The 15876-nt window shown below is 26.1% G+C and overlaps 1 protein-coding gene across 1 annotated transcript; it reads right to left on the reverse strand.

Annotated features, from left to right (window-relative positions):
- Positions 1-14737: 14737 nt before the first annotated feature.
- On the reverse strand, positions 14738-15804 carry LOC135922167 (calmodulin-like protein 4). The gene is made up of 6 exons (XM_065456593.1): positions 15750-15804; positions 15680-15710; positions 15500-15631; positions 15256-15370; positions 15119-15207; positions 14738-15065 (listed from the first exon to the last, which is right to left on the reverse strand). Exons 1-6 carry the CDS (start codon positions 15750-15752, stop codon positions 14959-14961), a joined length of 477 nt encoding a protein of 158 aa, XP_065312665.1. The 5' UTR covers positions 15753-15804; the 3' UTR covers positions 14738-14958.
- Positions 15805-15876: the final 72 nt, after the last annotated feature.

A 15876-nucleotide genomic window follows, 5' to 3' on the forward strand; every position in this document is an offset into this window, starting at 1 on the left:
ATAAATTCAGGATTATTATTTTGCAGTGAAATAGAAAGACATGTGCAAATCACTAAGTCTGATCGCTGGATATTATTTGCCGAAAATATGCACTAAAAGCTTGATCATAGGTTTCCAATTACCGAATTTCAAGTAATTTATTTAATATTATATTTTTATTAATAAAATTATTTTTTAAACATTATATATTAGCGACACTACTTGATCCGAGATTTCCAAATCTTAAAATTGTTTCAGAATATATAAATTCGAACTCTACGACATCATTAATTCTTAATTAGACATTTATAACTTTTAAAGGATGATTGAAATGCATAGAGTGAGATTCAAGACGAAATGGGCAAACATCCAGTTCATATATAGCCAGTGGCCCCTACAACGGGAGGGGGGTCCGAAGCAACTGCTTCAGTAAATTTAAGTGGGGGTACTTTTTTTTTAAATTTTCTTTATTATTTAATTCTGTTTTGTTGCATCCATCATGATCAAGTGATTTCTGGTTTATAAATGTAATAATAAGACCCCCCTCCCCCCAATTTAATATTTTTAATATATATTGACGGAAATTTTGGTCGATGTTTAGTAAATTAGGTCGTTAACCGAGATTTCTTGTCATAAATTATTTTTCCAATTTTAAAATATGCCTAAAAATATTAACCAAAAAAAATAAAAATGCCTAATTAAAAATTGCAAATCGCATAATATAAGAGATGATAAATGGATAGATCATATTAGAAAAAGACATGGTGGGCTTAATTTTAACGATATAAAGAAAAGCTTTGAATTATTTAGAAGCTGGCTATCGTCATATAAAGCTATTGTTTTTTCTACTTTATGATGCTTGAGGGCAGCTTTAACAAATTTAAAGGATTCTGAAGATCCTGCCACTTCCACTATGGCTAGTGCTATAGTCTTTAGAATAGAAAATTTTGATTTTATCTTATCACTTTGTGTTTTGGATAAAATTGTTGATAACGGCTTGTACAAAATTGCAAACCATTTCGAAGGATATAGGGTTTGCAATAAATCAAATTCAATTGGCAAAAGATTGCTTGATTAATTTGAGAAGTATAATATAAATTATTGTCTTAATTATTTTTAAATCTAATAGATAATAACACTGGATTTTTGGATGTTTTTTCAAAGGCACAAGATATTGTGAAGGAGAGATATCTACCTTTTGATTTTGAAAGTTCTAGACTTCAAACATTACAATCCAAAAAGGAGAGGTAAATATCATCATTAAATTTAGAAATTTTTTTTAGCTTTAAAATAGGAGTGTTTTATGCTACACTCGATTTAATTGTTATGCAGTTTAACGAAAGATTTAATGATGATTCGATGATATTTTTACATCAAACATCATCTTTTACGCCAAAGGGAATGGCAGAAAAATCAATTATTAAAGAAGATATCGAGAATATCTGTGAATTTTACAATTTAAATTCAAGTCAAATTTTCGAAGAAATGTTGAAGTTTAGAAATATTTATAAGATGGCTAAAATGGGGAATGTAATTATTAATCATGACCTAGAGGTTCAAGAATCTAAAGATTTATCAGATTCTGAGTATTGTAAATTTATTCAATTAAAATATTTTTACCAATACATTATTTAGCTTCTTCTGATGATGATAATTCAGAGACTTACGATTCAGATTGGAAAAACTATTCATTTATTTTACCTTATCGTCTACTTTTAAAATTTTCTGCTTTCCCTAATTTAACAATTTTATATAAATATTTATTAACCATTCCTACAACCTCATGTACTGCCGAAAGAGTCATGAGTAAAATTAAATTAATTAAAACAAGACTTCGTAGTACCATGAAAGATCCATTTCTCAATAATTTAACCATATTATCAATGGAAAAAAATTTATTTAAACAATTAAATATTGATGAAATTATAAATTCTTTCGCTTTCTCTTCCCCTAATTTATCTAAATTATTCATTTAAAAATAATATTTATAAAATATATATTTTTTGCATTTTATTTATATTATATATTAAAAATTGATGCAATAAAAATTATTTTTGAAATTTATATGTCATAAAATAATTATCATTTTTTCGAGGGAGGGGGGTACTATTCAAGGGGGTACTTTTCAGGGGGGTATTCTGCTTCATTCGCTCAGAAAGTGTAGGGGCCACTGTATATAGCTAAAATAGCTAGTATAAACATTCCCTTCCAAACCATGATTATAACAACATTAGCAATAAAGAGCAAGAATGCCATATTTTGCTCAGCCAACATGGTATTCCAGAAGAGGATGCACTAACTATTTGTTAAAAAAAGTGACTTAAACTTACTTGGCTTGCTGATTTAGCTAGGAAGATTCTTTGTATTCCTGGAACCAATACACCCAGGTGAAGAATTTTATCGCTGGATTAATACTCAATGCAAAAAGGTGTTCTTTATGTCCCACGAATCTTAATAAAATACTATTTAATTTTACTAAATCTGATTTATAATTTATTATATTTCTTACTTTAAATTTTGCTTGCATTCTAAATTTATATTAAATTGTTTTATCTGACTCTGATTTGAGTAAAAATGCAATTGCTTAATCTATCTGAGAATGAGAAAATACATAATTTAAATATGAGTTAGATAGTTAATTTAAGAAATGAATTAAACTCTATTAACAATGTTAGAACTAAGAGCATGAATAAATTATAAAAAAAATGTTATACATTAAATAATAAATTAAATTCTTTTAAATTTTTTTAAAATAAATAGCACGCTGCAGCCGCCACTAATTTATTAGGTGGCAGCGGAATTAGCGCGCCGCTGAACGCCGATAAAAAATTATCAAAAAACCACCGCCGTCAATTAAGGCTTCGGCGCCCAGGTCTGATCTGACTACGGTTCTTAGATAATATGCAGTTTCCGGTTCTGACTCCAAAACAATAAATCTAAATTATATCAATTAATCCTTTTGAAAAATCAATTAATCATTTTGAAAAATCATATAATGATTTGAAGCATTTAATATTCATTCATATTGTTCATTCAATGTACCTTTGATGAAACAATTTATAAAATTCCCTCAAAAACATTCAAAATAATTAAATTTTACAAATAAATAAAAAATACCCAAGGACCTGACCGTAAAAATGATCAAAAATATTTTTTTATCGGCCTATAAAAAAATCCAAAAAATAATAAATTGACATCGGCGGGTTTTTATCATATAAAATTATTGGCACTTTTGTTAGAACCGGTTCTGTAAATTTTAAAATGGGTCCTCCTGCTTTCATAAATTTTAAGATGGTTTCCAGTATTTTTCTAAATTCTGGAAGAGGACTGTTTCCAGGTCCTGGTTTTAAGCTATAAAAAAATTCCATAATTTAATTACCAAAAAACATCTGTCCCCCTTTATTTTTTATGTAGTTTCTAATATTTGCGATCGATTTAAAATAATGAAAATGTTATTATTCGATAAATAATTTATTTCTTTATTCAAATTCATTTTAATTATATTCTTGAATCAAATAATTGATTTGTATTGTATTGGTAAAATATAAAATAAAATAATTTATTTTTATTCGTAAAATACTAATCAAATAATTTGATTTAGATGTAGCCAGTATAAAAAAGAAGTTATTTGCAAAAAAAAATGTTTTGCCTAACATCGCGCTCAAAGGGAGAGTCTTCGATGTTAAATTTCTTAATGAAAAACTTAATTTATTTTTATATTGTATCTTTTGACATCGATGACAATTATCATTCCAAAATTATAAGTTCGGAAATAATTCACGTCAATGTTAGAGGATTTTTGAATTTAACCACATCGAGGTTTCTGTCTATCGTTTGAAAACGCAAATTCGGAAACATGTGCTATTTATTTAGTGCTTATTTAGTGCATTTTTCACAGTTGAGTAGTCAACATAAAGATAAAAAGAAAGTGTATTCGCAAATATGAAATGTATGCCAAAATTGCCATGAAAAGTATAAAAGCATTAAATATTCTGATTTTAACCATATTTAGTATTTGATTAGTATTTAATAATTCCGCCCCTTTTGGATGACCCCCTATACAGAAACAAAGTGATAATTACAAACTATGATCTCACTTTCAGCCGAGTACCAAGGAATTTGGTCTTAGGGGGGGGGGGGATAATAATTTTTTTAAGAAATATTATTGTTTTTAAAAATATCAAGCATAAATTTATTAGGACTATAACTATTTTTAATACACAATTGTAAATTAATGTGAATTATAAAAAAATTATATGTATAAACCGGCATATAAAAAACTATAAAATAAATTTGAATTAAAAAATATTAAGCGGATATAACTAGCGGTATATGAAAAACTATAAAATAAATGTGAATTATAAAATATAAATAAATATAACCATTATATGAATTCTTAAATGACCCTTTTTGAGCCTTTAAAATTTATATATAAAGTATAAAAAATTTAAATGTTGGAAATATAAATTAATACACAAAAAGTTTTTTAGGAATAATTGTAATTTGTATATTTTTGTATATTATATATTTACAAATTAAAATTCAATCTTCGTTGGGATTGAGCTAATTTTTCAATTATCTCATTCTTGCGTGTCATGAAATGCCTATGAATATTCAAAGATCCAAACCTTTCAATCTACTTTCAGAAGTTGTACTTCTTGGTATATTTTTTAGAGATCTGCAAGCCCGACCCTCTGGCCGGACCGTATTTAAATTTTTTTAAAAAACCCGAACCGGGCTCGAAATTTTTATTTAAATAACACCCAAGCCGGGCCTGAAAATTTTTTTAAAAAATATCCGGGCCAGACTGTATATTTTAAAACACCCTATATTTGAAATCGTTATTATTAGCTATAAAAATATAAAATAAATTTATATTTTTAATATCGGGCCGGACCTGAAAATTTTTTTTAAAAAAATCTTGGCCGGGTAAAAAAAAATCCGGGCCGTGCCCTGCAAATGGTACCTCTGCACTCTGTTATTCTTCTTAAAAAGAGAATGTTCTCTCATTAGTTTACTAATGGGAAGAGTTGTTAATATATATATAACCATTTTAATACATTGGGAATATAATCTAAAATAAATAATACAAAGCATCCCATCCATATCATTTTTTGGGACTATATCAACCATAGTTAATCTTTTAAACATAGTTATTCAGCTAATGAGGCATCATAAGATACTTTAACATCTTCATGATAAAAATCTAATAAATATTTTTTTCCTATCACCATCTGAAAAAGGTTGGGAAGGCTTTTGTGGAAGTAATATTTGCAGATTGGTAAGTGCCGCATGATGAATTAAAAACCATTCATTTATTTGGGTTAAAAGTGTATCTAAGAGAGGGGACATTTATTTTATAATACTCTTCTACTGATCCTATATAAATTTTTTAACGATGAGCTTGCCTTGCTGCAAGTCAAGGGATACAAATATTAAACACGTATAGCTCTGCTTTTGACTCAACAATAACATATAAAATATGAAATTCTTCATCAACATTAACCCTAATTTCCTTGAGTTCTAATAAAATGCTCTCCGCTATTCTCATCTTCTTAATCAAGTTAATGTCATGTTTTTGAAAAGTATTACATAAAATAGTTGTATAATTAAATAATATATTCTAATGAGAAAAAAAATTTGGAATATGCATTGACAATAATTTTTTCTTGCTTCTGAGGAAATATATCATACAGGCCATTGTGATATTTCAGTAATAGCATTAATAATCGGCTCTTCTAACTACATAAAAGCTGTTACTGCTTGATGGCGGAGACTTTATCTCGTTAGACAAGCTTGCGATTTCTTTCTCCCTGTTGGACTAGGAGTTTCAGAAATAATTATTATTTGACTAGAAATTTGAAAATGGTAGATAAATATTACGCCGTTAAAAATTTGAAAATAATATGTAAATATTGCGTCAAGGAAAACTAGAAATTGAAATTAATTGATGAAATAACTTAGTAGATGAATGTAATAAATAAATGTAATTAAATATATATTTAATATGAGATAGGAATAAATATTAACAAATATAAATTAATATAAACAATAATATTTTTGAAAAATATATCCGGCATCTGCATTTTTTGACTTGGGGGAGGGGATTTGTTCCCCTGCCCCCCACCCCGCTGGTTATACGCCTGCACACTTTACTTGTAAAGTTGGTTAAAATTTGGAAGTTATTATTGTGTAACTTTCATTATATAATGCTTAATCAATAGTGTTGTTAAAACGCCGCAAGTCGCGACCCCGACCCAAAGCTCGGGTCGTTTTATTCGACTCCGACTCAATGTTTGGGTCGTTTTTTTCGACTTCGACCCGAGTTCAAGCCGAAAAAAACGACTTCGACCCAAAATATGGGTCGTTTTTTTCGACTTCGACCCAAGTCCAAGCCGAAAAAAACGACCTCGACTCAAAATATGGGTCGTTTTTTACGACTCCGACTCAAAATTTGGGTGGTATTTTTCGACTCAAACTTGAAATTTGGGTCGTATTTTTCGACTCAAACTTGAAGTTTGGGTCGTATTTTTCGACTCAAACTTGAAGTTTGGGTCGTATTTTTCGACTCAAACCTCAAACTTGAAGTTTGGGTCGTATTTTTCGACTCAAACTTGAAGTTTAGATCGTATTTTTCGACTCCAACTCAAAGTTTGGGTCGTTTTTCTGACTCAGACTCAAACATCGGGTCGTTTTATTCAATCCGACCCAAAATATGGATCTTTTTTTTTAAGACGACTTAAAGTCAGGGTTGCTTTTTTTCACCCCTACCAATATCTAGATCATTTTTTTCGACCAAAAGTCAAATAACATTTAGTATATATTAATATTATAGGCGGGAAAGTTACTTAAAGCTTCTTTAAATTATAATGCTCTGATTAACTATTCATCATAGTTATATTTTAAAATTTTTAAGTGAAGATGTAACATAGAAAAGTGCCATTTGTCATGATGGTTATTTTTGAACTTTTTTAAATGAAATAGATAAAAATATATATTGTAGACATGTTAAATCAAAATTTCAGTGATGATGTACCACAGATAAGTGGTAATTGTCATAATCGCTATTTTTGAACTTTTTTGAGTTTTTTTAAAGCAAATTGCTAAAATTATATATTCTAAAATAAACATGTTAAATTAAAAATTCAGTGAGGATGTATCATAGATAGGTGACAATTGTCATAATCGCTATTTTTAAACTTTTTCAAATTTTTTTAAAGGAAATATCTAAAAATATATATTCTAAACATGTTAAATTAAAAATTCAGTGAGGATGTATCATAGATAGGTGACAATTGTCATAATCGCTATTTTTAAACTTTTTCAAATTTTTTTAAAGGAAATATCTAAAAATATATATTCTAAACATGTTAGATTAAAAATTCAGTGAGGATGTATCATAGATAGGTGACAATTGTCATAATCGCTATTTTTAAACTTTTTCAATTTTTTTTAAAGGAAATAGCTAAAAATATATATTCTAAACATGTTAAATTAAAAATTCAGGGAGGGTGTATCATAGATAGGTGACAATTGTCATAATCGCTATTTTTGAACTTTTTCAAATTTTTTTAAAGGAAATAGCTAAAAATATATATTCTAAACATGTTAAATTAAAAATTAAGTGAGGATGTATCATAGATAGGTGACAATTGTCATAATCGCTATTTTAACTTTTTCATTTTTGAACTTTTCAAATTTTTTAAAGGAAATATCTAAAAATATATATTCTAAACATGTTAAATTAAAAATTCAGTGAGGATGTATCATAGATAGGTGACAATTGTCATAATCGCTATTTTTGAACTTTTTCAAATTTTTTTAAAGGAAATATCTAAAAATATATATTCTAAACATGTTAAATTAAAAATTCAGTGAGGATGTATCATAGATAGGTGACAATTGTCATAATCGCTATTTTTGAACTTTTTTAAATTTTTTTAAAGGAAATAGCTAAAAATATATATACTAAACATGTTAAATTAAAAATTCAGTGAGGATGTATCATAGATAGGTGACAATTGTCATAATCGCTATTTTTGAACTTTTTCAAATTTTTTTAAAGGAAATAGCTAAAAATATGTATTCTAAACATGTTAAATTAAAAATTTAGTGAGGATGTATCATAGATAGGTGACAATTGTCATAATCGCTATTTTTGAACTTTTTCAAATTTTTTCAAAGGAAATATCTAAAAATATATATTCTAAACATGTTAAATTAAAATTCAGTGAGTAAAATTCAGTGAGGATGTATCTTAGATAGGTGACAATTGTCATAATCGCTATTTTTGAATTTTTTCAAATTTTTTTAAAGGAAATATCTAAAAATAAAAATAGCGATTATGACAATTGTCACCTAAATATGATACATCCTCACTGAATTTTTAATTTAACATGTTTAGAATATATATTTTTAGCTATTTCCTTTAAAAAAATTGAAAAAGTTTAAAAATAACGATTATGATAATTGTCACCTATCTATGATACATCCTCACTGATTTTTTAATCTAACATGTTTAGAATATATATTTTTAGATATTTCCTTTAAAAAAATTTGAAAAAGTTTAAAAATAGCGATTATGACAATTGTCACCTATCTATGATACATCCTCACTGAATTTTTAATTTAACATGTTTAGAATATATAATTTTAGCAATTTCCTTTAAAAAAATTTGAAAAAGTTCAAAAATAGCGATTATGACAATTGTCACCTATCTATGATACATCCTCACTGAATTTTTAATTTAACATGTTTAGAATATATATTTTTAGATATTTCCTTTAAATATTTCCTTTAAAAAATTGAAAAAGTTCAAAAATAGCTATTATGACAATTGTCACCTATCTATGATACATCCTCACTGAATTTTTAATTTAACATGTTTAGAATATATATTTTTAGCCATTTCCTTTAAAAAAAATTGAAAAAGTTCAAAAATAGCGATTATGACAATTGTCACCTATCTATGATACATCCTCACTGAATTTTTAATTTAACATGTTTAGAATATATATTTTTAGATATTTCCTTTAAAAAAATTTGAAAAAGTTCAAAAATAGCGATTATGACAATTGTCACCTATCTATGATACATCCTCACTGAATTTTTAATTTAACATGTTTAGAATATATATTTTTAGCTATTTACTTTAAAAAATTTGAAAAAGTTCAAAAATAGCGATTATGACAATTGTCATCTATCTATGATACATCCTCACTGAATTTTTAATTTAACATGTTTAGAATATATATTTTTCGATATTTCCTTTAAAAAAATTTGAAAAAGTTCAAAAATAGCGATTATGACAATTGTCACCTATCTATGATACATCCTCACTGAAAATTTTTAATTTAACATGTTTAGAATATATATTTTTAGCAATTTGCTTTAAAAAAACTCAAAAAAGTTCAAAAATAGCGATTATGACAATTACCACTTATCTATGGTACATCATCACTGAAATTTTGATTTAACATGTCTACAATATATATTTTTATCTATTTCATTTAAAAAAGTTCAAAAATAACCATCATGACAAATGACACTTTTCTATGGTACATCTTCACTTAAAAATTTTAAAATATAACTATGATGAATATTATAATTTAAAGAAGCTTTAAGTAACTTTCCCGCCTATAATATTAATATATACTAAATGTTATTTGACTTTTGGTCGAAAAAAATGATCTAGATATTGGGTTAGGGGTGAAAAAAAGCAACCCTCACTTTAAGTCGTCTTAAAAAAAAAAGATCCATATTTTGGGTCGGATTGAATAAAACGACCCGATGTTTGAGTCTGAGTCAGAAAAACGACCCAAACTTTGAGTTGGAGTCGAAAAATACGATCTAAACTTCAAGTTTGAATCGAAAAATATGACCAAACCAAACTTCAAGTTTGAGTCGAAAAATACGACCCAAATTTCAAGTTTAAGTCGAAAAATACAACCCAAATTTTGAGTCGGAGTCGTAAAAAACGACCCATATTTTGGGTCGAGGTCGTTTTTTTCGGCTTGGACTTGGGTCGGAGTCGAAAAAACGACCCATATTTTGGGTCGAAGTCGTTTTTTTCGGCTTGAACTCGGGTCGAAGTCGTAAAAAACGACCAAAACTTTGAGTTGGAGTCGAAAAAAACGACCCAAAATTTGGGTGAGCTCTGTTCGAGCCGACTCGGCTAAGCCGATTAACAACACTATTAATCAATATATTTTAGTGCTTCAATCAGGGAAAAATAAGGCCAGGGATAAATATAGTAGGATTAAATATTGTAGCTGATTTGAGTGCCGAAGCACTGCACGTGGAAAGATAAAAATTAGCACCCATTTTGAAAAATCAATTATTTTGACAATTTTACAAAACCCTTATAAATAATTATATAATTTCCTTTTCCTTTAGCCGAGAATTATTTTATAAAATGGTGAAAAATTAAAAGATATTATCTTATTTTCTAAAATAACACTTTGTTACTATCAATAAAAATAATTGCCATTTTTCCTAAGCAATAACTATTCCTTCCATTCGTGTCAGAAGGGAGGAGCAAACGATTGCTCAGCTATTCTAATTTGAAGAAATTTAAATTAATTTTGCATGATAATTATTTTTAATCTAGCCCCTATATTAATTTTAAAACTCTTTAGAGCAATCCTAATTACAAAAAGTAATTTTTTAGGCAACCATAATCCATTCTTTTTCTTATAAAACATATGCGAATGCATGAGAATTAAAATCATTGGTAAATTAATAGAATTGCAACAAATTTGTTTAGTCAGATTTTTAAAAATGGCTAGCCAGAAACATATTGCTTAAGCTTTGAGATTTCGCTAATAGGATGTCCAAATCCTTGTACATCTTTGAGCAAAATTTCTAGGCTTGCATCTGGATTAAATATTGAGTTAGATGTTCTTAAAAATCTGCTAAAATCAAGCCGTTTAACAACATTATTCATATGCATAGGATTTTAACGAATTTCAGGGCTATACTTCATTGTTCCACGTTTTTTATAGCAAATTTTCATAATTCAAAGTTTTTAGAGACCTTATTTTTTCCTGAATAGTATTTCGGAATGCATGTGAGAATTTCAAAAAACTCCTCCCTAAATTTTTGTAATTTTCATGTAATAAAATTTTTATTAATCATTACTTTAAATAAATTATAAATATTTAAATTTAAAATATCTTTATCTGAATCTCATTTTTATAAAAATACTAGTGCTGCTAAGTAACGTTATTACCAGCGGAGTTATTTCTTTGAGAAAAAAAAATCCATTCTTCCCTTTTAAAAAATAACGAGTAACGCGTTTTTTTTGAATAATTTAAATTTATTCCTAAAAAATATAGGTAAAAAATATATTTTAAAAATTTTATAAATTATTTAAGCCGAGTTTTTAAATCAGATCAACCATCAAAGTTCTTCATATATATATATTACCTCTTTGTTGTTGCATTTCAAACCGTCAAGATTTTTAATATAATTAATATTGAATCATGTTAGTTTATATTCTCTAATAATATAATTTATTTTATTATATTAATTGTACTTATTTATTTCTTCAGATGATTTTACATCAATAATAAAAATAAGCGCTCACTAAGTTTACAGTATGTAAGTGTGGTTTTGCCCTAATTAAAATATTTGTAGTTAGAAATATGAATTCAGATTAAATTCTGATAAAAAAGATTGAAGAGGATATAATTAAAGATTGTAAAGATGATTTAATAAGCTAAAATAATTATCAGTCTTTAAATATTTTAAAACATTCCCCCATAATAACCGTCTCATACTCATCTATTAGTTTAGGGGACAAAAAATGAAAACCGCCATGTCTGATAACCCATCTTATAAAAAAATATTTATTAACTCTCTCTAATAAATACAGAAGGTAAAATTTACTTTAATATGGGATCGGTTCTAAATCGCGAAAAATTGGTAATCTCGCTATATCTCCTGTATAATTTTTAAAAAAATCTTAATATTTCCTCTATTTTTAGCGGTTTTTAATTTAAATACAAATATTTATTTCCCTACCATTACTAATATTATTTTAAATAATATTTTCAAAATTTTCTAGGAGATATAAGCAAAATTCTCAATTTTTGTTTTTTTAGGAACGGGAAAATTTATTAGTATAAAACAATATAAATATAATCGACAGTATTCAATATTTTATTCATTTAAGAGATACTTTTTTGTTTTGTAACTAAGTTAATTATTTATTTCAAACAAATAAATGTTTAAAAATTTGTTAATTTTAGAAATCAGCAAAACTGGTTAACATGTTAGAACAAGTTGCTGTGCTCGTTAAAATTTTACAAAATGTCGGTCCTTACATGTTAAATTTTTATGAACTAATTATCCGGCCATAAAATTTTTAATATCTATATCTAATAATTTTTCTACAATGCCAATTAAGGTGCTTATATTTCTCCTCTTAGCTTTTTATCAAAGATATGTTAAACACCTGGAAAAAAACCTAATCAAATTTTAATTAATTGTAGCAAAGTATAATTCTGTATAGAAAATATCAGTTTTTATTTCCCTTAATGTTTTTTTCATAATATAGATATCTAAATAATATTTAACAATTTTTTATTTTGTGAAAGATATAATATCATTCTTTTATGGTAAAATGTTTCTCTTTATTTCATTTTAATTTAAAAAAATATTAATTATCACATTTAATTCAAGTTATTTTGCTTCTTTTCTCTACTCTCATTTAAAATTGAGATATGATTTAGTAGTTGCAGTTTAATCGTAGAACCTAAATAAGATTTAAGAAGTGTTATTCCTAAAAACAATCATTCTACAGAACACACAAATATGGGAATTGTTAATAGCATTATAATAAATTTTATATATTCTGGAAAAAGGAAATTTCTATTCTTATTTTGTCCTTTCAAAATTATCGTCCTCTAAAAAGTTTATTGTATATTTTTCAATTTTGAGTAATCCAAAAATATATCTCTATTTAGGATCCATTTAATAATCATCCTGAAACATTATATCTATCGCAAGTAAATAGATTGTTCCTTATGAAGACGTGTTTGTAAAGATATCATTCTACTAACGTCAGAGGATCCATCATAACCATCACTGCATTTTTTGTTTGATTAATTCCTATTTTTTGTCAATAGGGCGAGTCTCAAAACCCACATGAAGTCGGCACTATGGCTATTTCTTTCTGCAACAACAGTTCTATTAATCAATTGTTTGATATATGTATTGTATTTATTAGATCATATCAAAAATAGCTTGCTTAATTTTTTGTGAATTTACTATATTTATAGATTTTAATTGGACAGCTCTTAAAATACAAAGAAACCAGCATATTGTAATTTATTAAAAATTAGTATTTATATTAATCAATATATTAGCTTGAAGAAATTTATAAAATATATAAAAATTTGCTCGTGTTATCCTATTATAATTTTATGAAAAATCGGAGATTTGTGAAGCCCTGTCTGATTTTTTATTGTCCAACCTAAAAATTTACATATAAATCCAGCTCATTAAAGATTTTTCTCTTCTCATCATAATGTTTTTCAAATTTGTCCGCTTTACAGATTTCTAGTTAATATTATATATAAAAAACCAGGGTTTAGGCCTGATAAAAATGCTATTTTAAAAGAAGGCAGGATAAAAAGTGGAAAGATACAAACTCAGAGTACCTGATCATGATCTAAAATTCTAATGATTTTGCCACAAATGGGAAATCATTTTAAGTAAAATTGACCAGAGTGATGTATTCAAGATTGTCATCCAATAACAGCTTCTATATTACAGTTTAAATGCTGCCACCCTTTAGATATTATAAGTGATTTTGGCCATAAATTTTACTGATCATTATATTATATGGTCTGACCTAGAATTTTTAAAATTACATTATTTTGGGTGTTTTGTTGTTTCAAAGGGAAATTAGTAGTAAATGAATGCACATATGATTTTCCAATTGATTTGAAATAAAAATTATTCAATTACCAGCAATTTTGTAAAAAAAAAATTTCTTTTTCGAAAATCAGCTCATCAGGTTTATGTCCAGACCAGGTTCTGAAATATCAAGCTAAGAAATTATTAATTCAATCAATTCATTCATATTATTTCATCAATTTCAAAGTCCTAATATTTTAATAGGGGATAGCCTATTAAAAGATGAGAAGCAAATCCAAAGTTTCCCATTTATTTGATGATAGTGAATCAGAAATTTGTCCTAATTTTATGTGGTATGTATCAGAAATATACCTATATTTTGATGAAAGGTCAGAAATTTTTGGTTATTTTGATAAATAACATAATTAAATTCTATATTTAATAGTTTTAACTGTGCACAATTTCTGTAAAAATCATATTATTAAAATTTAGATTTCATAGTATCTCAAAAAGTTTTCTTTACACACACAATTCACCCATTTTCATTTATATTTGTATATTGGTGATTTATGATCTAAAAATTATTTTTCTAAAGGCCAATAATGATAAAAATAAGTTATTTTTCCTATGATGAGCTGGAGTTTTAGTTTGCCAAGCCTTGCTTTGATTACCAAATTAATTTAAAATAGAATTAAGACAAAATTCTAATTTTTGATATCATTTGATGTGGAATGACCCAAAATTATTATGTAAAAATAGTATGCAAATATAGTAACAAGGCAATGTTAAGATAGACAGGAGAGTTGAATACAAATAGATAGCCCTTTAAAAACCTCAATATACCAAAGACAAAAGAAATAATTTGTCTATTAAATAAGGTATACAAACAAAAAAGAAAATTAAATCATTATTTTTATTAAGCAATAATTAATAGTTTGATAATTAGGTTAAAAAACATTAAATAATTATTATAAAATATATAAATTATGTATAAATGTATAAGTTAAAAATTTATTAGTATAAAAAAATTTGTAAAAATGTGAGAATATATAAATAATGGTGATTTGGCAAGATAATACTATTTGCTGCACTAAATAAATACAAACAATTCTACATTAGATCATTAGATTATAAAGGAATTTTTCATATTCAATCTCAATTTTTTTGTTAGTATTTGATTTTTTCCCAACATCCAAACCCAATTCTTGAAACAATTCATCAACTATATATTGTGTAAAATATTTAATGAAATATATATAAAATTCAAATATTAACTATCTGAGAGATCAAGTTTATCTGTTCCAAAATTGGTCAAAATATATTTGAGATCTTTCATACTTATAATTTGTTTCGATTTATTTTTTCTAATTAAATTTACACACATTATTTATTTAATATTTATATTTAAATACCTATCATAATAATTGTAAGCTATGAAAGCAGCTAAAATCTCCTTTTTTGGGTCAACCTTTTGTTTATATTTGTAAGCTATATCCAAGAAGGTTGGAAAATTAATTTCTTTATTACCTTAAAACAAAAATAAATTACTAAATATAGAAAATAAAGGTTTTACAAGGTTAAGATCAGTTTAATAAAAAAAATTTTTTTAATTTGAACTTAAAATATATCATATTGTAAGTTATAAATTATGCATACTATGAGTTTTGTAAAATAAATTTAATTCATTTTGAGTTGCACAATAATTTAAGGAATGCATAATATTAGCCAATTGATGTTTATTTTCTACTATTCCTTTTTTAGCATGTAAGAAGAAACATTCTCTATAAGCTAATTACATTAATTAAAGTTAGTAATAAAAATTTTTTTATTTAAAACTTTCAATTGTTTCTTCATCAAAATGACTAGCCTATTAAATATGTATTATATAAAATATATAAAATATTACCATTTCACAAATTAGGGCTAAAAAAGGATGAATGTAGTTTGATTTTATTTAACATAGTGCTAAAGTATACCCGCATTACGACGGGTTGCTCCTCTCGTTAGAAAAATTTAGAGTCTCTATTGCACTC

The sequence above is a fragment of the Gordionus sp. m RMFG-2023 genome, chromosome 1 (assembly GCF_954871325.1).
Source record: "Gordionus sp. m RMFG-2023 chromosome 1, tfGorSpeb1-WG-v2, whole genome shotgun sequence".
Lineage (NCBI taxonomy): Eukaryota > Metazoa > Nematomorpha > Gordioida > Chordodea > Parachordodidae > Gordionus > Gordionus sp. m RMFG-2023.

What these genes read in the sequence shown, in the direction of transcription:
- LOC135922167 (XM_065456593.1), bottom strand. An exon ending in TGATGAAGAAACAATTGAAA is followed by an intron (nt 15,632 to 15,679) that starts GTTTTAAATAAA and finishes TAATGTAATTAG; the next exon opens with CTTATAGAGAATGTTTCTTC. An exon ending in TAAACTTGATCTCTCAGATA is followed by an intron (nt 15,066 to 15,118) that starts GTTAATATTTGA and finishes CACAATATATAG; the next exon opens with TTGATGAATTGTTTCAAGAA.